General features: G+C 49.8%; 1 protein-coding gene across 1 annotated transcript; it reads right to left on the bottom strand.

Annotated features, from left to right (window-relative positions):
* Window positions 1–131: 131 nt before the first annotated feature.
* SERPING1 (serpin family G member 1) lies at window positions 132–21,783 on the bottom strand (the record flags this gene model as incomplete). The annotated part of the gene is made up of 7 exons (XM_080710951.1): window positions 21,715–21,783; window positions 18,290–18,743; window positions 12,917–13,051; window positions 7,610–7,813; window positions 7,299–7,435; window positions 2,963–3,182; window positions 132–385 (listed from the first exon to the last, which is right to left on the bottom strand). The coding sequence occupies exons 1-7, from the start codon at window positions 21,760–21,762 to the stop codon at window positions 132–134; spliced, it is 1,452 nt and encodes a 483-aa protein (XP_080567077.1). The 5' UTR covers window positions 21,763–21,783.
* Between the last annotated feature and the right edge of the window lie 1,326 nt (window positions 21,784–23,109).

Raw genomic sequence — 23,109 nt, 5'->3', positions numbered from 1 at the left:
CAAGCATCACGGAGCCATAGAAGGGAAGGTGGGAGCAGGGAGCCCTCCAGGTGGGCTGTGGCTGGGGACAAGTCCAGGCAGGCAGCATCAGAGCTGAGGCTCGGGTGGAAAGGCTCGACCCGTTGCAGGTCTCAGGCCCTGGGGTCGTGCACCCGGCCCATGAAGACCGGGAACTTGTGCTGCTGATCCCAGAGCAGGAAGAGGAAGGGCTGCTGCACCTCAAAGATCAGCAAGTTGCGGGCCACGGAGATGGCGGAGGCTGCAGCCACCTCCACACCGGTCTCGGTCAGCTCTAGGAAGGTCTGGTGCTGCATGGCGGACACCTGCAGGTCTTGGTCCTCGGTCAGTCCACACAGGTTGAGGTCGTAAGTGAAGTCAAAGAATTCTACGGCACAACCAGAGAAAGACAAAGTCGGGACCAGCACAAAATTCCTTGCTGATAGCTGGGAGGCTGAGACAGGAGGATCGCAGGTTTGAGGCCAGCCTTGGCAATTTAGTGAGATACTTAAAAAAAAAAAAAAAGAAAGAAAGAAAGGGCTGGGGTGCAGCTCAGAGGTAGAGCGCCCCTGGGCTCAACCCCCAATACCACAACCACATCACCAACACCACCAACAGTAACAAGAACAACAACCACAACAAAAAAAGCAACCCAAAACACCTTCTTTTGGTCCTAGGGATTGAAGCCAGAAGTGTTCTAATTCCATGCTACACCCCCAGCCCGATTTTTATTTCTTATTTGGAAACAAGGTCTCACTAGGTTGCTGAGAACCTCAATTGCCAAGGCTGGCTTTGAACCTGTGATGCTCCTGTTTCAGCCTCCCAAGTACAGGGATTACAAGGGTGCACCACCATGCCCGGACAAAACCACTCCTTGCTGATGGAGACCCTTGTCTCAAATTTTCCGAGTTAGTCTGGAGTCCTTTATGCTCTCCTCCTCCTCTCTCCCAGTTTGCCAGATTATTTTTATTATTTTTTGGAGGTACTGGGAGTGGAACCCAGAGGCTTTCTACTTTCGGGCTATACTCCCAGACCCATTTTATATTTCATTTGGAAACAGGGTCTCACTAAGTTGCCGAGAGCCTCACTAAGTAGCTGAGGCTGGCTTCCAACCCGCGCGATCCTCCTGTCTCCGCCTCCCAAGCGCAGGGATTACAAACGTGCGCCACCACGTCCGGCTCCAGCTTGCCAGATTATACATGGTGCCTTCTGCCCCTGGTCTGAGAGCCTCATCAGTGGCTCCAACCACTTTCTCTCAAGAGATAAAAGGCCTGGCTCCCACCCACCTCCACAAAACCCCTGAAAAATGACGCACCTGCTTCCTTGCCTTCAAGGACCTTGGAACAGAAGCAGTCTATCAGAAATAGGTCATAAATCTGTGCGCGGCGACAAATGCTTGTAATCCCAGCATTTGAGAGGCGGAGACCAGAGACCAGAAGACCAAGGTTCGCGGACAGCCTCAGCTATTTAGGCCCTTTGCAACTCAGTGAGACCCCGTTTTAAAATAAAGAATAAAGCCAGGCGTGGTGGCGCACGCTTGTAATCCCCACACTTGGGAGGCTGAGACAGGAGGATCGTGCAGGTTCGAAGCCAGCCGCGCTGGCTTAAGAGACCCTGTTTCCAAACAAAAATATAAAAAAAAGGTCTGGGAGTGTAGCTTGGAGGTAGAAGGGCTTCCAGGAACCCCAATACCACCAAAAAAAAAAAAAAAGAAAAAAAGAATAAAAGATAGGGCTGGGGGTGTAGCTTGGAGGTAAATTGTACCTGGGCTCCATCCCTAGTACCACAAAAAAAAAAAAAGAAAAAAGAAAAAGAAGTAGAATGCCCTTGGGGTCCATCCCTAGTAACACACACACACACACACACATACACACACACACACACACACACACACACACGAAGTAGAATGCCCTTGGGTTCCATCCCTAGTAACACACACACACACACACACACACACACACACACACACACGTAGTGCAGGGTAATGGTAAATGAGAATATGAACACTCTTGCTGCTCCTCTCCAGATGCTGCACACTGGGACCTGGGGCCACAGGCCAAGCAGCCAAGTCCCGCCATAGGAAATGAAGCAGCAGAGCTAGACAGGGTCAAAGGTCAGATGGTGTCCTGCCCGCCCCCGGGGCTGCCGGGAAGGATCAGCAGCTTCCCACGGTGGCTACCTATGTCGGTGTGAGTGTCACTGTGAAGCCTAGTAGAGACCTAGGAGTCTGGCTGCTGGCTAGGATGGCAGAGTCCTAGCAGAGAGCTGGACTCGCCCCGGGGCCCGGAACCAGCTCAGGGTAAGTCGTGAAAACCTCAGCGAATCACATAGAAGTTTCTGAGTTTCAGTTACCTCAAGATCTAGAGGATCAGAACAGCACCTTCCCCAGTCCCCATCTTTTTTTTTTTTTTTGGTGATACTGGGGAATGAACCCAGGGTCGCTCTACCTCTGAGCTCTACCTCTCAGCCCTATTTTTGTTTGTTTGTTTGTTTGTTTGTTTGTTTATTTATTGGTGGTGGTACTGGGGTTCCTGGAAACCCTGCTACCTCTGGGCTATACTTCCAGACCTATTTTTTATATTTTTATTTGGAAACAGGGTCTCTTACGCCAGTGTGGCTGATGTCGAACCTGCGCGATCCTCCTGTCTCCGCCTCCCAAGCGCGGGGATTACAAGCGTGCGCCACCACGCCCGGCAGCCCTATTTTATTTTTTTAGTTTGAAACCAGGTGTCATTAGTGGCTAAGGCTGACCCCTAACCTGCAATCCTCCTGACTCAGCCTCCCCAGTAATGGGATGACAGGCGTGCTCCACCCCACCCAGCTAGCACCTGCCCCTTTAACTCACAGGGTTTAGGATAACCTGAGATTATGGACGAAAAACAAAAACACCCTAGAACGCTGTGTTTTAGGGATCCCCCTTCCTCCCCTGATGGCCCAGGAGGAAGGCACAGCGGCCAGGACTCACCTAGCTTCTCCATGATGGACAGCATGTCTTGGCTGCCCTTCACCCTCAGGCGGGGCATCATTATGTAGGTGGGCTGAAATTTGGACAGCTCCAGCTTTCTCAAGATGGCCTTGAACACCGCGGGGGTGAGAGCCTGCTCCACATCTTCAAGACGGCGCTTCAGGTTCTGGGGTACCAGCATCACGAAGCTCAGGTTGTGGGAGAGCTGCAGCTGCCCCACCTGGAGGACGAGAGAGGAGAGGTCGCCCATCAGCCCCTCTCCCTCTCCCTCCGCCGGCCTCCCTGTGGCCCGACGCTGCCCTGCAGTGTGAACTATTGCTTTTTCTTTTCCTTTCTTTTTTTTCTTTCTTAGTACTAGTGAATGAGCCCAGGGGCATTCTATCTCTGAGCTACATCCCCAGCCCTATTTTATTTTTTACTTTGAAACACAGTCTCGCTAAGTCATGGAGAGTCTCGCTAAGTTACTGAGGCCGGCCTCGAACCTGCGATCCTCCTGTCTCGGTTTCCCCAGGCCTGGGATTATAGGCGTGCACCACCAGACCCGGCTTAGTGTGTGCTGTCTGGATAAGCAGCAGCCAGATCTAGTTCCCCCAGATCGCCATGGAATGGAGGTGCCTGTTGGTTCTCTGCTGAGAGGCAGAGAAGCGAGCATGGGTTTTTGATCACACGCTGACTACCACTGGCCAGCTGTGTAATAACAGGCAAGGGGACTGGATCCCGTTCTCTCCTTCCCAGAATGCTGTGCACAAAGTATACAACCTGCATGTACCAGGGAGGCACCCCGTCAATCCCTTTAAAAACTTCTGCTGGCTCCTCACTGCCTGAGTACTAGTCTCTTAGCAAGGCATCACGGACAGCTCCCAAGCTGGTCTTAAACTACCTTCCCGGTTTGCATTGAGAAAGACTTTCTTTCAACTGGCGGCCAAAAGAAAAGAAAGGTATGCATCAAAGGCAGGACTATAGTTGTAGCTCAGAGTCCATAATCCTGGGCAAATTTGCTCCCCCCGTGGACATCTGGTCATGCCTGGATACATTCTGTTCCACAGCTGGCAGGGGTGGAGGAGGATGTGCAAACAGTGCCCTTGGCTTCTAGTGAGAAGCCAGGAAGGCAGCTGACCCTACAATGTCCCTACAACAAGGAGGAACCCACCCCCAAACGTCGATAATGCCAATATGAGACAACTATTAAATTGCATTACATACAGTTGAGGTTTCTTTTTTTTTTTTTGGTGGTACTGGGGATGGAACCCAGGGGCTTTCTACCTCCGGGCTATACTCCCAGACCTATTTATATTTTATTTGGAAATAGGGTCTCACTAAATTGCTGAGAACCTCACTAAGTAGCTGAGGCTGGCTTCGAACCTGTGAGATCCTCCTGTCTCCACCTCCCAAGCGTGGGGATTACAAGCGTGCGCCACCACGCCCGGCTTACAGTTGAGGTTTAAAGATGGGCAAGAATATGGAAGAATGTAGCCAGGTGTGGTACAGGCCTACAAACCCAGTACTTGGGAGGCTAAGACAGGAAGATCAGAGTTCGAAGCCAGCCCTAGCAACTTAGTGAAACTCTCAGCAATCTAATGAGATCCTGTTTCAAAACAAAATAAAATAGAGCTGGCGGTGTAGCTCAGAGGTAGAAGGCCCCTGAGTTCAATCCCTAGCACGAAAAAAAGAAAAAAATATATGGTCGTTTGAATCAATGGATGCAGGATCCATGGATGAAGGATGCTGTCTCAGAGTGACCCCAGGAGCATGTCATATACATTCAGTTTTCTGAGCCATATGCTTGTCATTCTGGCTCTGTTAAATGAGTCATGAGTGGTGAAACACATCAGATAGGATGGACCGGTGGATAGGTAAGTGTATGAATGGATGAACAGGCAAATAGGTCAAAGGTGGCCTCCGCAGTGACGTCTCCCTAGGCACACGCACCGGGTGACTTGCTCCCGTTACCATCTTTTCATTCATTCATTCACTCATTCATGCATTCATTCATTCACTCCGCAAACACTGCATGAGCACCTGTTATATGTGCCGTTGTTCTAGGTGCCGCAGATAAAGAAAATAAGACAGGCTGGGTGCGGTGGCGCAGGGCTATAATCCTAGCTACTTGGGAGGTTGAGGCAGGAGGATCATAAGTTCAAAGCCAGCCTAGGGCAGCTGAGTGAGAAGAACCTGTCTCAAAAATGAAGGAATTATGAGCCAGGCGTGGTGGCGCACGCTTGTAATCCCAGCATTCGGGAGGCTGAGACCGGGAGGATCGCGGCTTGCGGACAGCCTCGGCTACTTAGCGAGGCCCTCCGCAACTCAGTGAGACCCGGTTTCAAAATAAAGAATAAAAAATAGGGCAGGGGGCGTAGCTCGGAGGTCGAATTTCCCTCCCAGACCCGCAAAAGAAAAAAAAAAAAAAAAAGAACCTGTCTCAAAAATGAAAGAATTACGTCATTTCCAGGGAAATGGGTGGAACCGGAGAGCATTATGCTAAGTGAGATTAGTCAGTCACAGAAAAATAAGAAATCGGATGCTCTCCCTAATATGCGAAAGCTAGGGAGAAAATGGGTCAGAGGAGGAACTCTGGACAAAGAAAGAGATATTATCGATGAGCAAATAAGGCCAGCTGACTGGGGATGGGAGGGGGGAAGAGGGAGATTCTCTAATGCTCACGATGTACATTAACAAACGTATCAAAGTCAATCACTAGGCCAGACGCAAGAAGGAAGGAGGGGGGAGAGAACGGAGTAGGAAGGGTAAGGGCTGATTGGGCACTGTGTGCGTGTGTACCTCCACCATCTTGTACCCCATTAGGATGTATAACTACAATGCACAAATTAAATGGTTTTTTTTGGTGGTACTGGGGGTGGAAGCCAGGGCCTTTCTACCTCCAGGCTATGCTTAGCGGGGCTATTGTTCAGTGGCAGAGCACTTGCTTGGCATGCAGGAAGCCCTGGGTTCCATCCCTAGCATGGCAAAAAGAAAAGCCCCTGTACTCGGGCAGAGAGGCAGTGCCTCGGGGAGATAGACAATACCATAATTAAATAAGCAGATCAATGACATAATGTCACGTGCTGAGTCTCACACGTAAGATAAGGCAGGGCGATGCCACTCAGAGGGGAAGAGGCTTCTGTGCCAAGGTGACCTTCGAGCTGACACCCAGATCCCTGAGGGGATGGGCTACGTGACGCTCTGTATGAAGGAGGACCGAGCAGCGGAAAGGCAAGCCCCCAGGGAGGGACAAGCCAGGCTGCTCCAGGAAGGATGCTTTCCTCGTACCCAGATACGGAGGGCTCTGCCATTTCTTTCCTATCTTACAGATCTGTCTTTCTGCTCCAGCGAGGCTGAATTAGCTGGCTGCTAGGCACGGGATAGTTTACTGACTAGAATCCTCTGGGCTCCGTATCCTGTCCTCTCTCTTCCCACGCCCAGAGAAACCATACTGCTTAATATCTGCTAAGGATCCTAAACTTTTTTGTTTTTGATACTGAAGATGGAACCCAGGGGCATTTTACCTCTGAGCTATACCCCCAGCCCTACCTATTTATTATCCTTTTTTTTTTTTTTTTTTTGGTGGTACTGAGGATAGAACCCAGAGGCTTTCTACCTCCGGCTACCCTCCCAGACCTATTTTATATTTTATTTGGAAACAGGGTCTCACTAAGTTGCTGAGAGCCTCACTAAGTAGCTGAGGCTGGCTTCTAACCTGCGCGATCCTCCTGTCTCAGCCTCCCAAGCGCGGGGATTACAAGCGTGCGCCACCACGCCCGGCTTTATTCTTTATTTTGAAACAAGTCTCACTAAGTTGCGGAGGACCTCACTAAGTAGCTGAGGCTTGCCACAAACCTGCGATTCTCCTGTCTCGGTCTCCCAAGTACTAGGATTACAAGCTTGTACACCATGCCCTCTACGCCTTATTTTTTTAGCATACGTGCAAACAAGCACTTACCAGCGGCACGCACACGCAGTGTCTACAACCATACATGTATACACAGGCATATGCACGCTGCACACAGGCACATATAAACAGAGGACCCGGGACACCACCAGCCCACCTGGTGGTGGTTTGGCGGGAAAGGAAACAGACAGATGCAAAAGACACATGACTCACTTTTCGAGGCGGTAGAGCTGCATGAAGGAACCTTAGAATCGTGTCTTCTAGCTTAAAATACACAATGCCTGGCTGGACCAAGACTGGAGAGAGAAGGAGAGAAGCTAGCATGGAAAGAGAGAAGGGAGGAGAAGAAATGATGCGTTAGTAGGAGCGCGCCCCAGAGCGATGGGGCCGCAGCAGGAGGGAAGGCAGGACGCAGACAGGCCCGAACAGCGGCGGGGCAGTCCCACGCACCTTGGCCTTCAAAGTCTGGTCGGTGAAATGGGCCACGGGATATTTCTTGCTGCTCATCATGGGTACTTCTATCACGGAGTTTCGTAAGTAGAAGGGCTCCACCTTTTCCTGGGGCTTAAACGGTGTCTTCCACTTGGCTAAAAGAAAGAGAGGGTGGTTCTGACGCAGCCAGGGAAAGGCCGAAGGGGAGCTAAGGGCCCTGTTAGCAAAGGGCGAGACAGACAGACACAGATGCTGGGGTTGGGGAACTGTGAAGGCAGACGGGGGCCCCTGTGGCTGCGTGGGGATTCTACCCAGCCGGGCCTCCTTACCATTCAGGTAGACGGCATTGAGCAGGACGAGGCGGGTGTCGGAGGGCAAGCTGTCCAGCAGCTGGCTGATCTTGTGATTGGTGTTCTCGGCCACCCAAGCGTTGATGAGCTCCAAGTTGGAGTCACTGTCGTTGCCCAGGACCCCGGGGCTGGTGCCGTACAAGCTCTGAGAGGTGCTCACAAAAACGTCCCTTATGGCCAGGTCTGAGGGGCAGGTCAAGAGAGGAGGGCATGAGGCCCTTGGACACCCTCACCTGTTCCTAGAGCAAGCTTTGAGAGTGAGCGAGAGCCGGAAACGCAGTGGTGCCCATCTATGATCCCAGTATATGAGAGGCTGAGACAGGAAGATTGCAGGTTCGAGGATAGCCTCCGCAACTTGGTGAGACACTGTTTAAAAAAAAAAAAAAGGCTGGGCGTGGTGGCGCATGCTTGTAATCCCAGTACTTGGGAGGCTGAGACAGGAGGATCGCACAGGTTCAAAGCCAGCCTCAGCTACTTAGCAAGGCTCTCAGCAACTTAGTGAGACCCTGTTTCTAAATAAAATATAAAAAAGGTCTGGGAGTGTAGCCCGCGGGTAGAAAGCCCCTGGGTTCTATCCCAGTACCAGAAAAAAGAAGAAAAAAAAAGAAAAAATAATAATAGCCAGGCGTGGTGGTGCACGCTTGTAATCCTAGTACTTGGGAGGCTGACACAGGAGGATCGTGTTGGTTCAAAGCCAGCCTCAGCTACTTAGTGAGGCTCTCAGCAACTTACTGAGACCCTGTTTCAAACAAACTATAAAGTAGGTATGGGAGCATAGCCTGGAGATAGAAGGCCCCCAGGTTTCATCCCCAGCACAGCAAAAGAAAAAAAAAAAAAAAAGGACTGGGTGTGTTGCTCAGAGGTAGAATGCCTCTGGGTTCCATCCCCATTACTGCAAAAATAAAATAAAAAAATAAATAAATAGCGGAATGTGGTGGTGCACGCTTGTGATCCCAGCATTTGGGAGGCTGAATCAGGAGGATCACAGTTCTTGGCCAGCCTCAGCTACTTAGTGAGGCCCTCTGCAACTCAGTGGGACCCTATTTCAAAATAAAGAATAAAAAATAGGGCTGGAGGTGTAGCTCAGAGGTAGAATGCCCCTGGGTTCCACCCCCAGTACTGCAAAATAAATAAATAAATAAATTAATTAATTAATTGATTAATTAATTAAATTAACCAGGGCTCAGGGTGTACTTTGGAGGTAGAATGCCCCTGGGTTTAATCCCCAGAGGCCGTCCCACTCACTCCAGTGAACATAGCTCATGCCGGAGCGGGGGCCGGAGCAGGGGCCAGCCCACACAGCTATCACAGATGCCCAAAGAGGTTAAACCCTGAACTAACAGCAGAAGAACCACTCTGCGACCTTTCTTCCTTTAATTCAGCAGGGAGCACTCTGCTCCCTGGCCTCAGGAAGTTCACGGCAAGACTTCCTGGCTCTGATTCCCTACAGGCCAAATTCACTGGAGAAGACAGCATTTGAAAGAGAACTCTCCCCTCGAGTTAATAGATCAAAGATATTTTTCCAGGTGTCTCTGCTGCTTAGATATAGTATAAGAGCCAGAATCTTGGCATAACCTGGGGTAGGGGAGCCTTAAAATATTGAATGCAGTTGTTCCCGCCAACTTGACAAGGCAGAGGAATTTCTGTGTGTGTGTGTGAAACTGGGGATGGAACCCAGGGGCATTCTAACCCTGAGGCACACCGCAGCCCTATTTTTTATCCTTTATTTTGAAAGAGGGTCTCACTAGGTTGCAGAGGACCTCACTAAGTAGCTGAGGCTGGCCGCAAACCATGATCCTCCTGTCTCGGCCTCCCAAGTACTGGGATTACAAGTGTGTGCCACCACACCTGCCTCTATTTTGTTTGTTTTTTATTTGGAAAGCAGGTCTTGCTAGATCACTGAGAGTCTATATTGCTGAGGTTATATATTTCTATATTGCTGAGGTTGTTCTCAAACCTGTGATCCTCCTGTCTCAGCTTCCCAAGTCCTGGGATTACAGGTGTGCACCACCATGCCCAGCCTTATTTATTTTCATATATATTTTTGGTACTAGGAATGAACTCAGGGTCATTCTACCTCTGAGCTACACACTTGGCCCTTTTTATTTATTTAATTAAGTTATTTATTATTGGTACTAGGGACTGACAAAGAGACATCTACCTCTGAGCTATACTCCCAGCCCTAATTTATTTATTTATTTATTTATTTATTTATTTATTTATTTAGTGGTACTGGGGGTGGAACCCAGAGGCTTTCTACCTCCAGGCTATACTTCCAGACCTATTTTATATTTTATTTGGAAACAGGGTCTCACTAAGTTGCTGAGAGCCTCACTAAGTAGCTGAGGCTGGCTTCGAGCCTGTGCGATCCTCCTGTCTCAACCTCCCAAGCGCGGGGATTGCAAGCGTGCGCCACCATGCCTGGCCCGGATCTTTATTTTTTAAAAAGGGGGTTAGGCTGGGCATAGTGGTACATGCCTGTAATCCCAGTACTTGAGGGACTTGAGAGACAGGAGGATTGCAGGTTCGAGGACAGCCTCAGCAAGTAATGAGACTTTTCAACCTTGTGAGACCTTGTTCCAAAAAAAAGAAAAAAAAAATAGGGCTGGGGTGTAGCTCAGAGGTAGAATGCCCCTGCGTTCAACTACTAGTACCACAAAAGTAAATAAATAAATAAATTGGTTAAAATAAAATAAAAAGGAGCTGGGCGTGGTGGCACACACTTTTAATCCTAGTACTTGGGAGGCTTAGACAGGTAGGTCACAGGTTCCCGGACAACTTCAGCTACTTAATGAGGCTCTCTAAGTAGAGAGCCTCTGTAACTTAGCGAGACCTGTTTCAAAATAAGAAATGAATAAAACAGGGTAGGAAGCCAGGCATGGTGGCGTACGCCTGTAATTCCAGCATTTGGGAGGCTGAGACAGGAGGACTGTGGTTCGTCACCAGCCTCAGCTACTTAGTGAGGCCCTCTGCAACTCAGTGAGACCCTGTTTCAAAATAAAGAACAAAAAATCGGGCTGGCAGCCAGGCGTGGTGGCACACACTTGTAATCCCAGCATTCGAGAGCCGAGACTGGAGGATCGCAGTTTGCAGACAGCCTCAGCTACTTAGTGAGGCCCTCCTCAACTTAGTGAGACCCTGTCTTAAAGAATTTAAAAAAACAGGGCAGGGGGTGTAGCTCGGAGGTCGAATGCCCCTGGGTTCCATCCGCAGACCTGCCCACCCCCCAAAAAAAAATCGGGCTGGGGTATAGCTCAGAGGTAGAATGCTCCTGGGTTCCATCCCTGATAACACATAAATAAATAAATAAATAAATAAATAAATAAATAAATAAATAAATAACAGGGTTGGGAGCATTACTTGGTGGTATAATGCCCCTGGGTTTAATCTCCAACACCATAAAAATACAATAAAATAAAATAGAGGTGAGACTAGAACTTATATAGGTATATATATCTTGTTCTACCACTAAGCTACACCTGAAGCCCTAGACCTGGAATTTTTAAATACTTTATTTTTATTTATTTATTTTTTTTGGTGGTACTGGGAATGGAACCCTTCTACCTCTGGGCTACACTCCCAGACCTATTTTATATTTTATTTGGAAACAGGGTCTCTTAAGCCAGCTGAGGCTGGCTTCGAACCTGCGCGATCCTCCTGTCTCAGCCTCCCAAACTCAAGGATTACAAGCGCGCGCCACCACGCCGGCTTTTTTAAACCCTTTAAAGCAGCAGAACCGTTCTGAGATCAAGTCATGTCTGAAGTTCTCAATGTAAATGTGAGGCTGCGGAGCTGAAGCCCGGCTGGCCGGCTCGCTGCACAGGCCGGGCCTTCTCTCTGCACTCCCACTCCGGCCCGCCACCCGCCACTCCCGGAGCAGCTCTGTGAAACCCTAGGCTCAGGTCCAAAGAAGACAACGGCATGTGAGCTTTTTGCAAGTTTATTATTATTTTGTTATTGCTATTATTCTCCCCTTAATACTACATGTAAATGGCAACATGTTTCATATAATGCCAAAGGACAAGGAATGAGAAGAATCTAAAGATTTCCTTGAGCCGGGCGTGGTGGCGCACGCTTGTAATCCCCGCGCTTGGGAGGCTGAGACAGGAGGATCGCGGTTCAAAGCCAGCCTCGGCTACTTAGTGAGGCTCTCAGCAACTTAGTGAGACCCTGTTTCCAAATAAAATATAAAAAAAAAGAAAGGTCTGGGAGTATAGCCTGGAGGTAGAAAGCCCCTGGGTTCCACCCCCAGTACCACCCCAAAAAATAAAAAAATAAAGATTTCCTTAACCTAAAAGTTTGCACAAAAAAATTATGCCCGTTATGTCTATAGATCTCTGGTCCTCTCGCGTTAGTGTGTGTGTGTGTGTGTGTGTGTGTGTGTGTGTGTGTGTGTGTGTGTGTGTGTGTATACATGTGACTTGGGATTGTAACTTGTGAGCCATACCCCGGCTTCATTCATTCATTCACTCATTCATTCAGTACTGGGTTTTGAACTCAGAGGAAATCTACCTCCGAGCTATACCCTCAACCCTAATTCTTTATTTTGAAAAAAGCTCTCACCGAGTTGCAGAGGGCCTCACTAAGTAGCTGAGGCTGGCCGCAAACCTGTGATTCTCCTGTCTCAGCCTCCCAAGTAGTGGGATTACAAGTGTGCCCCACCACGCCTGGCTCCTATTTATTTTTTACTTTGAAACAGGATCTTATATATATATATATATAGTTAGTTAGTTAGTTAGTATGGGGGATGGAACCCAGGGGCCTTCTACCCCTGGACTACAATCCCAGACCTATTTTATACTTTATTTGGAAACAGGGGCTCACTAAGTTGCTGAAAGCTTCAATAGCTGAGGCTGGCTTCAAACCGGTGCAATCCTCCTGCCTCAGCCTCCCAAATACTGGGACTACAAGTGTGTGCCACCATGCCCAGCTTTGAAATAGGGTCTTTTTAAGTTTCCAAGGCTGGCCTCCAACCTGTATTCCTCCTGTCTCAGCCTCCCAAGTCCTAGGATTTAGGGCTTGGCAGCTATCTGTGACTAGATAAGGACATTCTTACTCTAAAAGGAGGTGGTGAATGCACGTGACTGGCCCAAGCCTTCCCCAGAGAAACGATCCAGCTCCTGGGGCCACCCGATCCTCTGCCCAGGTCCTCCCCTGCCCAGTGCTCCATCCAGATGGTCTAGCTCCAGGCCTCCCTGCGCCCTCTCTTCCCCAGGGCCAGGCCCCTTCCAGATCCTCTGAGGACGCTCCTCCGCCCCTCTTAGCACAGCCGTCCTGCACACTCACCTGGGCTGTGGAAGATCTGAGAGACGGAGGTGAAGCCTTTGGAGGAGAAGGCCTTCAGGGCCTGGTGGACACAGGCAAAGTCCTTGGGGTAGGAGAGAAGGCTCTCTAGGTTCCTCTTGGTGTTGTCCCCGGCTCCTGCAACAAAAGGCCGAGACGAGGGGCTCTTGAGGGAGTGTGGTACCCACCCTTTGGGGCGAGGGTTGAATGGAGGCTGCTCCCTGCTGTGGCCGGGGTCTCAGATCCTCAGGGCTGGAGGCCTTCTTTTGGAAGACAGGATGTAGGCCAGAGAGACGGAGCTGGGGAACCAGGAGTCATCCCCCAGCCAGGCTTCCTTCTCCAGGCTTTCCTCCTCCTTCTCCCCCTTCTTTACCTATTTGTTTTATTTATTTACTTATTTATTCATTCATTCATTTATTTATTCATTTATTTATTTACAGTGCTGGAGATGGAACCCAGGGGCATTCTACCTCCGAACTCTATCCCAGCCCTATTTCTTTCTTTCTTTCTTTCTTTCTTTCTTTCTTTCTTTCTTTCTTTCTTTCTTTCCTTCTTTCTTTCATTTTTTGTGGGTCTGGGGATGGAACCCAGGGGCATTCAACCTCCGAGCTACACCCCCTGCCCTATTTTTTATTCTTTATTTTGAAACTGGGTCTCACTGAGTTGCGGAGGGCCTCACTAAGTAGCTAAGGCTGTCCGCGAACCGCGATCCTCCTGTCTCAGCCTCCCGAATGCTGGGATGACAAGCGTGTGCCACCACGCCCGGCTCTATTCTTTATTTTAAAACGGGATCTCACTGAGTTGTAAAGGGCCTGCTAAGTCATTGAGGCTGTCCACAACCACCATCCTCCTATCTCAGCCTCCCGAATGCTGGGATTACAAGCGTGCGCCACCACGCCCGGCTCTAACCCTAACCCTAACCCTAACCCTAACCCTAACCCTAACCCTAACCGCATCTTTCCAGGTCAGGCCTAACCACTGCCTGTTCCACCTTCCTGTTTGGATTTATGGAGGCTCACCCTATCTGCAGGAACACTAGATGACTATGTAGAGAAGAAATTTAGAAAGTTATAACGAGGATGGATGCTATTTCAGTTATTCATCCATTATTAAATATTTATGCTGATTGTGCACAGCTCCTGTGCAGTAATAGCTAAAATTAATGGAGCACTTACTTGGTCCTAGGATTTTTGTGTGTGTGATGAGGACTGAACCCAGGGGCATTCTACCTCTGAGCTACTCCCCCAGCCCTATTGTATTTTTTATTTTGTGGTAGTGGGGATTGAACCCAGGGGCATTCTACCTCTGAGCTATGCCCTCAATCCCTCCCATTTTTTAGTTTTATTTTATTTTATTTTTTTGAAGGTCTGGGGATGGAACACAGGGGCATTCAACCTCCGAGCTACACCCCCTGCCCTATTTTTTATTCTTTATTTTGAAACTGGGTGTCACTGAGTTGCAGAGGGCCTCACTAAGTAGCTGCGGCTGTCCGCAAACCGCGATCCTCCTGTCTCAGCCTCCAGAATGCTGGGATTACAAGCATGTGCCATCACGCCCGGCTCTTAGTTTTATTTTGAAACAGAGTCTTGCTAGGTTGATAAGAGTCTCACTACTTGCTGGTGCTGTCCTTGAACCTGTGATCCTCCTGTCTCAGCCTCCCAAGTACTGTTATTACAGGTGTGTGTCACCTCGTCCAGCTGGTACCAGGAATATTATTAATTAATTAATTAATTAATTATTTTGGTGGTACTGGGGGTGGAACCCAGGGGCTTCCTACCTCCGGGCTATACTCTCAGACCTATTTTATACTTTATTTGGAAACAGGGTCTCACTAAGTTGCTGAGAGCCTCACTAAGTAGCTGAGGCTGGCTTCGAACCCGTGCGATCCTCCTGTCTCAGCCTCCCAAGTGCGGGGATTATAAGCATGTGCCACCACGCCCGGCTGGTCCCAGGAATTCTAAGTGCTTCTCCCATATTATCTCAATGGATCCTGAACCATAAGCCCCATTATGTGAGAACAGTTGCTCTTCCCGTTAGACTAAATAGGAAACCATAGGAAACCGAGGTTTTAGATGAAGTGGCTTACAGATCTGAAGCGCACAGAGGTAGTAAGTAAAGGAATGAGTCAGGACCTGAACTGTAGTTTCAGGACAATGAGGACATTAACAGAAGCCAGTTGATGGGCACGTGCCTTGCAGGAGACGCTGGTGACGTCTGCGGAAAGTCTGGGTGTCATCGCTGGGGAGCGGGGTGCTGCTGGCATCTAGCCCATGTGAGGTTCTGGGATTCCAGAAGAAAGGGCTCATGTACTGTCTACAACAGTCCTCTAGGAATTCCCCCTAGCATTCTTGGCAGCTCTCCTCTGCTTGTGGAAATAATTTTTTCCTTGTTTGTTTGGTACTGGAGGTTGAAGCCAGGGATGTTCTGTCTCTGAGCTACACCCCCAGCCTTTTTTGATTTATTTTTTAATTTATTTACTTGTATATTTTTGGTACTGGGGATTGAACCAAGAGACATTCTACCTCCGAGCTATACCCTCAATCCTATTTTATTTTTATTTTGAACCAGGTTCTCACTAGGTTTCTGAGTCTCACTACTTGTGGAGGCTATCCTCAAACCTGTGAATCCTCCTGTCTCAGCCTCCCAAGTGCTGAGGTTACAGGTATGTGCCATCACACTCAGCTTATTTTTTTTTTTTATTTTTTATTTTTTGGTGGTACTGGGGGTAGAACCCAGAGGCTTTCTACCTCTGGGCTATACTCCCAGACCCTTTTTATATTTTATTTGGAAACAGGGTCTCACTAAGTTGCTGAGAGCCTCACTAAGTAGCTGAGGCTGGCTTCGAATCCACGTGATCCTCCTGTCTCAGGCTCCCAAGCGCGGGGATTACAAGCGTGCGCCACCACACTCGGCTTTCAGCTTATTTTTTATTTTAAAACAGGGTCATGTTAAACTGCCGAGGGCTTCACTAAATTGCCGGGGCTGGCCATCAACCTGTGATCTTGTTTTAGCCTCCCAGGTACTGGGATTACTGGTATATACCATGGTGCCTGACTGCTTGTGGTAATTTGTACCACGCCTAGGGAATTATGCCATCCAGCCAAGCCAGCAATCCTTCAGAAAGGCAGAGGGCGCCGGGCGTGGTGGCGCACGCTTGTAATCCCAGCATTCGGGAGGCTGAGACCGGAGGTTCGTGGTTCGCGGGAAGCCTCAGCTACTTAGTGAGGCCCTCTGCTACTCAGTGAGACCCGGTTTCAAATAAAGAATAAGAAAATAGGGCAGGGGGTATAGCTCAAAGGTAGACTGCCCCTGGGTTCCACCCCCAGACCCACAAAAAAACAAACAAAAAAAGGCAGAGGGCTTAACATTTGCGTGCGTGCGTGCGTGCGTGCGTGTGTGTTGTTGGAGGCTGGACCCAGCACCATGCTAGGCAGTATACTCCACAGAGCTACATCCCCATCCCCATTTTCTTTTTTTATTATTTATTTATTTATTTATTTATTTATTTATTTATTTATTTATTTATTTATTGGTGGTACTAGGGGCGAAAGTAAGGGACTTTTCTACCTCTGGGCTATACTCCCAGACCTATTTTATATTTTATTTGAAAACAGGGTCTCACTAAGTTGCTGAGAGCCTCACCAAGTAGCCGAGGCTGGCTTCGAACCTGTACAATCTTCCTGTCTCAGCCTCCCAAGCAGGGATTACAAGTGTGCGCCACCACGCCCGGCTCCCATCCCCATTTTCTGACCTTCCATTGAGCCGGGCACTGAGCTAGCGGCTTCTTACTTTTGCGGTAGCACCTTCTCGACTTTATACATAAGGTCTCAGACACCCATAAGGTTTATACATGAGGTGGTTTTTTTGTGTGTGTGGTACTGGGGATGATGGAACCCAGGGGCCTTCTATTTCCGGGCTACACTCCCAGACCTATTTTATATTTTATTTGGAAACAGGGTCTCTTACGCCAGCTGAGGCTGGCTTCAAACCCTATGCTATCCTCCTGTCTGAGTGGTAATTACAAGCGTGTGCCACCATGCCTGGCTCATGAGGTTTTTAAAAATTTTTATTTTTTTTTGCAATATTGAGGATGGAATCCTGGGGAGTTCTACCTCTGAGCTATACCCTCAGACCTATTTTATTTTTATTTGGAAACAGGGCCTCACTGAATTGCAAAGGGCCTAAGTAGCTGAGGCTGGCCTTGAACCTGCAAACCTATGTCAGCCTCCCAAGTACTGGGATTACGAGCCTGTGCCACCACGCCCAGGTTCTGGAGGTTCTTTATACAGAACATTCAGTGACATCCCAAAGCCACACAGTTAGAAAGCAGCTTTATCACACTTCTACTCTAGGCCAGTCTGTGCCTAGTCTCATCTTCCTTAATCCCTTCCCTCGCCTTGACCACAGTTGGTGTCCGAGACCTTGTCTCTTTTTCTATTTTTTTTTTATTTTATTTTTTTGGTGGTACTGGGGGTGGAACCCAGAGGCTTTCTACCTCCGGGCTATATTCCCAGACCTTTTTTATATTTTATTTGGAAACAGGGTCTCACTAAGTTGCTGAGAGCCTCACTAAGTAGCTGAGGCTGGCTTCGAACCCGTGCGATCCTCCGGTCTCAGCCTCCCAAGCGCGGGGATTACAAGCGTGCGCCACCACGCCCCAGACCTTGTCTCTTTTTCATTTTTTTTTTTCATGGCACTAAGGATTGAGCCCAGGGGCATTCTACCTCCGAGCTCTATCCCCGGCCCTATTTCATTTTTTATTTTGAAACAGGGTCTCACTAAATTGCGGAGGGCCTTGCTAAGTTGCTGAGGCTGGCTTCAAGGCTATGACCCTCCTGTCTCAGGTGCCCCCATACTGGGATGTCAGGCAGGAGCCACGGAGGTGGGCTGTAGGTCCTTGATTAGTCCTCAGGGGGTTGACAAACAATAATGCCAAGGAACTATTTGTGAAAGGAAGGAAGGAATGACCAAGAATGAAAACGTATCCTACCACCAGTACCCTTCTGTTGCCTCTTTCTTTCTTTCTTTCTTTCTTTCTTTCTTTCTTTCTTTCTTTCTTTCTGTGGTACTGGGGGTGGAACCCAGGGCCTTTCTACCTCCGGGCTATACTCCCAGACCCATTTTATATTTTATTTGGAAACAGGGTCTCACTAAGTTGCTGAGAGCCTCACTAAGTAGCTGAGGCTGGCTTCGAACCCGTGCGATCCTCCTGTCTCAGCCTCTCAAGCGCGGGGATTACAAGCGTGCGCCACCACGCCGGGCTTTCTGTAGCCCATTTCACAGCTTCCTCCTGGAGGAAGGTTGCAGAAGGTGCCTGGGTTGGGGACTCGGATGGGAGGCTCCCACCTCCAACCTGGAGAGAAGCCAAAGCCTTACCTAGCAGGACCTGCGTGAGGAGGCTGGCGATGCTGAACGGGGAGAAGGCCATGTTGGTCTCCGCCTTCTTTGCTGCTGAGAAGGCGTGGTAGAGCCTCAGGGAGAAGTCCAGCAGAGCTTCCTCCAGGGTGGTCTCCGCCGCGTGACTGTCCAGATCAGAGCAGAGGACCACAGGCTCAGGGCAGGAGGGCTCGGTGGGAGTTTCTGTGGGCAGCTGGGAAGTTGGCTGGGTGAAGGGCGGGGCGGGGCGCTCATCGGTGGTATTAGCTGTCATTTTGGTGGTTGAGTTGGTTGTCAGGTTGGCTGTGGGCCAGGTAGAAGACTCCCCGAGGTGCTGTGTGGGTATACTCTCAGTGACATTGCCCTCGGAGATAAGGCCTCCCCTTTCCTCGTGCACGCTCTCTGGATCCTCTGAGCTGTGGCTGGTAACATTCGGATTTGAAGACACTCCACCCTGTAGTTTAAGAAACAGTTTCAGCTGCGTGTGGTGGTGCAGGCCTGTAATCTCAGTACTTGGGAGGCTGAGACAGGAGGATCAGAGGTTTGAGGACAGCCTCAGCAATTTAGCAAGATCCTGTTTCAAAATCAAAGGGTTTGGGCTCTCAAACAAAAGTGACTCCATCTTGTGAAGATGAAATTCCAAGCCGTGCTCGGTACCTTCTTTCCCCTGCTTCCCAAAAGAAGATCAATGTCTGTCTGTCTGTCTGTCTGTCTCTCGCCCCAAGGGCATTCTACCTCTGAGCTATAGCCCCAGCCCTATTTTTTTTTCTTATTCTTTATTTTGAAACAGTTTTCACTAAGTTTGTGGAGGGTTTCACTAAGTAGCCAAGGCTGGTTTTGAACCTGCAATCCTCCATCTCAGCCTCTCAAGTACTAGGATTACAAGCCTGCACTACCATGCCCAGCTTCTCCACTCTCTTGTCTAAGACTTGCCCAGTAAGTCCCACTGTCTGCCTAACCCTGCAGTAACAGCCCCTCCACATTAGCTAACGACCACTCTCCCTCTTCATAGAATCTCTCCTAAAACAATGTACATGCACATCTAATCTGTAAGTAAGTGCACAATCTTTCCTGGAGACCTCCCTCTGCAGGTTTTATCCCAATAAATCCTGTACTGCTGTTAAAAAAAAAGGGGAGGGGAGGATCTCAGAGGTAGAAGGCTCTTGGGTTCAATCTCTATTACCAAAAATAAATAAAATATAAAAAAGAAACAGTTCCCTTCTTCATACTAAGGCACATTCCCTTCAAACAGTCAAAGCAGGAAGAGAAGATGGAGATATGGAAGACATCCATCCACAGAGTAATTTCTGGTACAACTTGGTGGGTGAGGGCCCTGGGACCAACATCACGACCCCTCAGAGACGGGAGGATGCTGGGGGCCGGTCAGGGTATTCTCTGCAGAAGGTGTGGGATACTCACAAATTCTGTCCTCACTGACCACTGACTGCCATGTAGGAAGTTTGGGTTATTTTTTGTTGTTGTTATTGTTACTATTTGTTTTTCTTATACATAACTCGTCTTAACTGACTTGCCTGACAAACAACAGACATTTAGTTTTTTTGTTTTGTTTTGTTCTGTGGTACTAGGGACTGAACTCGGGGGCATTCTACCTCCAAGCTATACCTCCAGTCCTTTTTTTTTTATTTTTAATTTTTTTTCGGTGGTACTGGGGGTGGAACCCAGAGGCTTTCTACCTCCGGGCTATACTCCCAGAGTTTTTTTTTTATATTATATTTGGAAACAGGGTCTCACTAAGTTGCTGAGAGCCTCACTAAGTAGCTGAGGCTGGCTTCGAACCCGTGCGATCCTCCTGTGTCAGCCTCCCAAGCACGGGGATTACAAGCGTGCGCCACCACGCCCGGCCTCCAGTCCTTTTTTTATTTTGCGTTTTGAAACAGGGTCTTGCTAGGTTGCTGACAGCCTTGCTCGTGGCTCAGGCTGGCCTTACACCTGCACTCCTTCTGTGTCAGCCTCCCAAGTACTGGGATCACGGGTAGGCACCACCATGCCCGGCTAGGACGGTGGATTTTCAAATTGTGTATTGCAACCCACTAGTGGCTTCTAAAAATAAGCATTCTCAGAGGAAGGGCAGAAGAGGTAGGAAAGAAGAGGAGGAAGGAGAGAGAGAGAGAGAGAGAGAGAGAGAAGAGAGAGAGAATGAATCAGTGGCTATGAGACATTTTGACTCCCCCAAAAGATTCGGCAATGTCTGGGGGCATTTCCACTCATTATAAGACAGGGAGGAAGGAAGATTCTAGAAGAATCTGGTGTTTGGAGGCGACACCCAGTGATTTACCCAGCCCCAACTGTCAGGAGTTCCCCGCTGAGACACCAGGTGCCATCCCCATTCCGAAGACAGAGCGTGATCCTGAGACAGACTAAGTGACCAGGGCGAGGACAAGGAGACATCAGAGGGACGCTCATGCCAGATCCCCTGCAAGTTAACCAGGCAGCTGCTAAATCTCAAAGGGCAGAGAGGAGCCTCCTCGGGAGGCCGAGACAGGAGGACGCAGGTTCCAGCCAGCCTCCGCGATTTTTCAGGCCCCCTGCAATTTAGGGAGAACCTCTTTTCCTTTCTTATTCTTATTCTTTTTTTTTTTTTAAAGGGGCTGGGGAACCCGGCGTGGTGGCGCACGGTTGTAATCCCAGTACTTGGGAGGCTGGGATCGTGGGGGTTCGAAGCCAGCCTCAGCTACTTAGTGAGGCTCTCAGCAGCTTAGTGAGACCCCTGTTTCCAAATAAAATGTAAAATAGGTCTGGGGGTGTAGCCCGGAGGTAGAAAGCCCCCCTGGGTTCCATTCCCAGTATCACAAAAAAAGGGGGCTAGGGGTGTAGCTCAGAGATAGAAGACCCCTGGGTTCTATCCTAGTGACACACACACACACACACACACACACACACACACACATACACACACACACTCACACAAAAGGTCAGGCAGGATGGTGACTGCACCGCCCACACACCTGGGGGCAAGTTTTCATCATCTCCCAGGCTGGCACCTCGCTGGGTTGGTCTCCACTCTAAGACAGCCCCTCTCTCCTGCCCTCTGCATCTCCAGGCCGATTTTTTTATTCTTAATTTTGACACGAAGTGGCGGAGGGCCTCACTACGTAAAGCTGAGGCTGGCCTCAAAACTGTGCTCCTCCTGTCTCAGCCTTCCAAGTGCTGGGATTCCAAGCATGCATCTGGCGCCCGGCCTACCTGCCCTTTATAACTGGGGGGGGGGGGGGGGCTGGGGCTGGGGAAGAGACTTGCCCAAGGCCACACGGCCAGCGGCCCCGCTGGGATGAGAACTCACTGGGATGAGAACTCGCGTCTTTCCGCGCTCAGAAACGCGGGTGCCGGGCCCTGCTGGCGTCTGGGCGCCGGAAGGGTTAATCCTCCCACCCCGAGCGGACCCCCAGCCCTGGCCGGCCACTCACCCCAGCCAGCAGCAGCAGGAGGGTCAGCGGGGTCAGCCTGGAGACCATCTGGGCGGCGACGTCAGCGGCGACCTGCCAAGCCAGCGCGGTGGGAGCCGGGGCTGGGGTGTGGGGGTCCACCCTGCTCCCCGCCCACCCCCGCTGGGGTCCAGGCCGCCGCCCCTCTCTCCGAATCCCCGCCTCCTCCCCGGCTCCGCCCTCTGTTTTGTTTTCCCCAGACCGCTTCCCCTTCCCGGCAGCCCTGGTCCTCGCTCTTCCCAGCCCATCTGTTGAGCCGAGGGGTCCAGACTGCCGAGCCGAGGCTGCGGGAGGGGAGGCCCGGGGGGGAGGCTGGGACCGCGGCTCCGGGGCTGGGGGAGGAGGCTGTAGTGAAGTTCTGCTGTAGAGACCCCAGAGGTAACTGAGAAGGCAGGAGACCCCTCCCCACACCTCTGCGTTCAGCGCTCCCACCCCCACCCCAGCACCAAACCTGCTCCCAACTCCTGGTCAGCGGGCAGCCTGGGTGCAGACTGAGCCGGGCCTCCGTCCCGCGGGGTCAGGCGGGTGGGGTGTGGGGGGGCACTCTTAGCTATTGGTTGGCCGGGACACTGCCCAGTTACAAATTAAGGATGATTGATCGCTGGTGTGAGTTCCCGTAAATCAGAAGGGATGGACCTCTCCTGCGGCCCTGTGGGCCAGGCCTGGGGCTGACGCGAAGCCCCGGGGTGCGGTGGGCAAACCAAGGCTTCCTCCTCTGTTTTCAAGGGGTCCTGATAAAAACATCACAGAAAGTATTCTGTGGTTTACAAAGGAATGAGGTTTTTGGGAATTTCCCATCTCAGTTGATTAAAAAAAAAAAAAAAGTAATCCCTTGGAAATAGGCTTCAGTTGACTGGCCTATGCATGTTTGAGGCTGGGCTACCTCAGTCGACCCGGCTGTGGGACCAAGCTCACTGTGGGACCCTGGCGAGTTACTTTCCCCTCAGTGTCCTCCCAGGTTGCCAGATAAAACACAGAAAACCTAGACTTTTTTTTTTTTTTTTTTTTTTTTGGTGCTGGGGATTGAACTAGGGTCATTCTATCTCTGAGTTACATCCCAGCCCTTTTTATTCTTTGGAAATACGTCTCACTAAGTTGCTGACAGCCTCACTAAGTAGCTGAGGCTGGCTTCGAACCTGCCATCCTCTTGTCTCAGCCTCCCAAGTACTAGGATTACAAGCCCCACTAGATTTGAATTTCAGAAATACAACAATGAAAAAATTTTGACGGCGCCCATACAATTTGGAGTCATAATAATGCCTTACAAAATCTTTGTTGTCTTGTATCTGAAAATGAAATTTGACTCAGCATTCTGTATTTTATTTTATTTTTTTGTGGTACTGGGGGTGGAACCCAGGGACTTTCTACCTCTGGACC

This window comes from Muscardinus avellanarius (assembly GCF_963383645.1).
Source record: "Muscardinus avellanarius genome assembly, chromosome: 1".
NCBI classification, from domain to species: domain Eukaryota; kingdom Metazoa; phylum Chordata; class Mammalia; order Rodentia; family Gliridae; genus Muscardinus; species Muscardinus avellanarius.
This window is presented reverse-complemented; position numbering and strand designations above follow the sequence as displayed.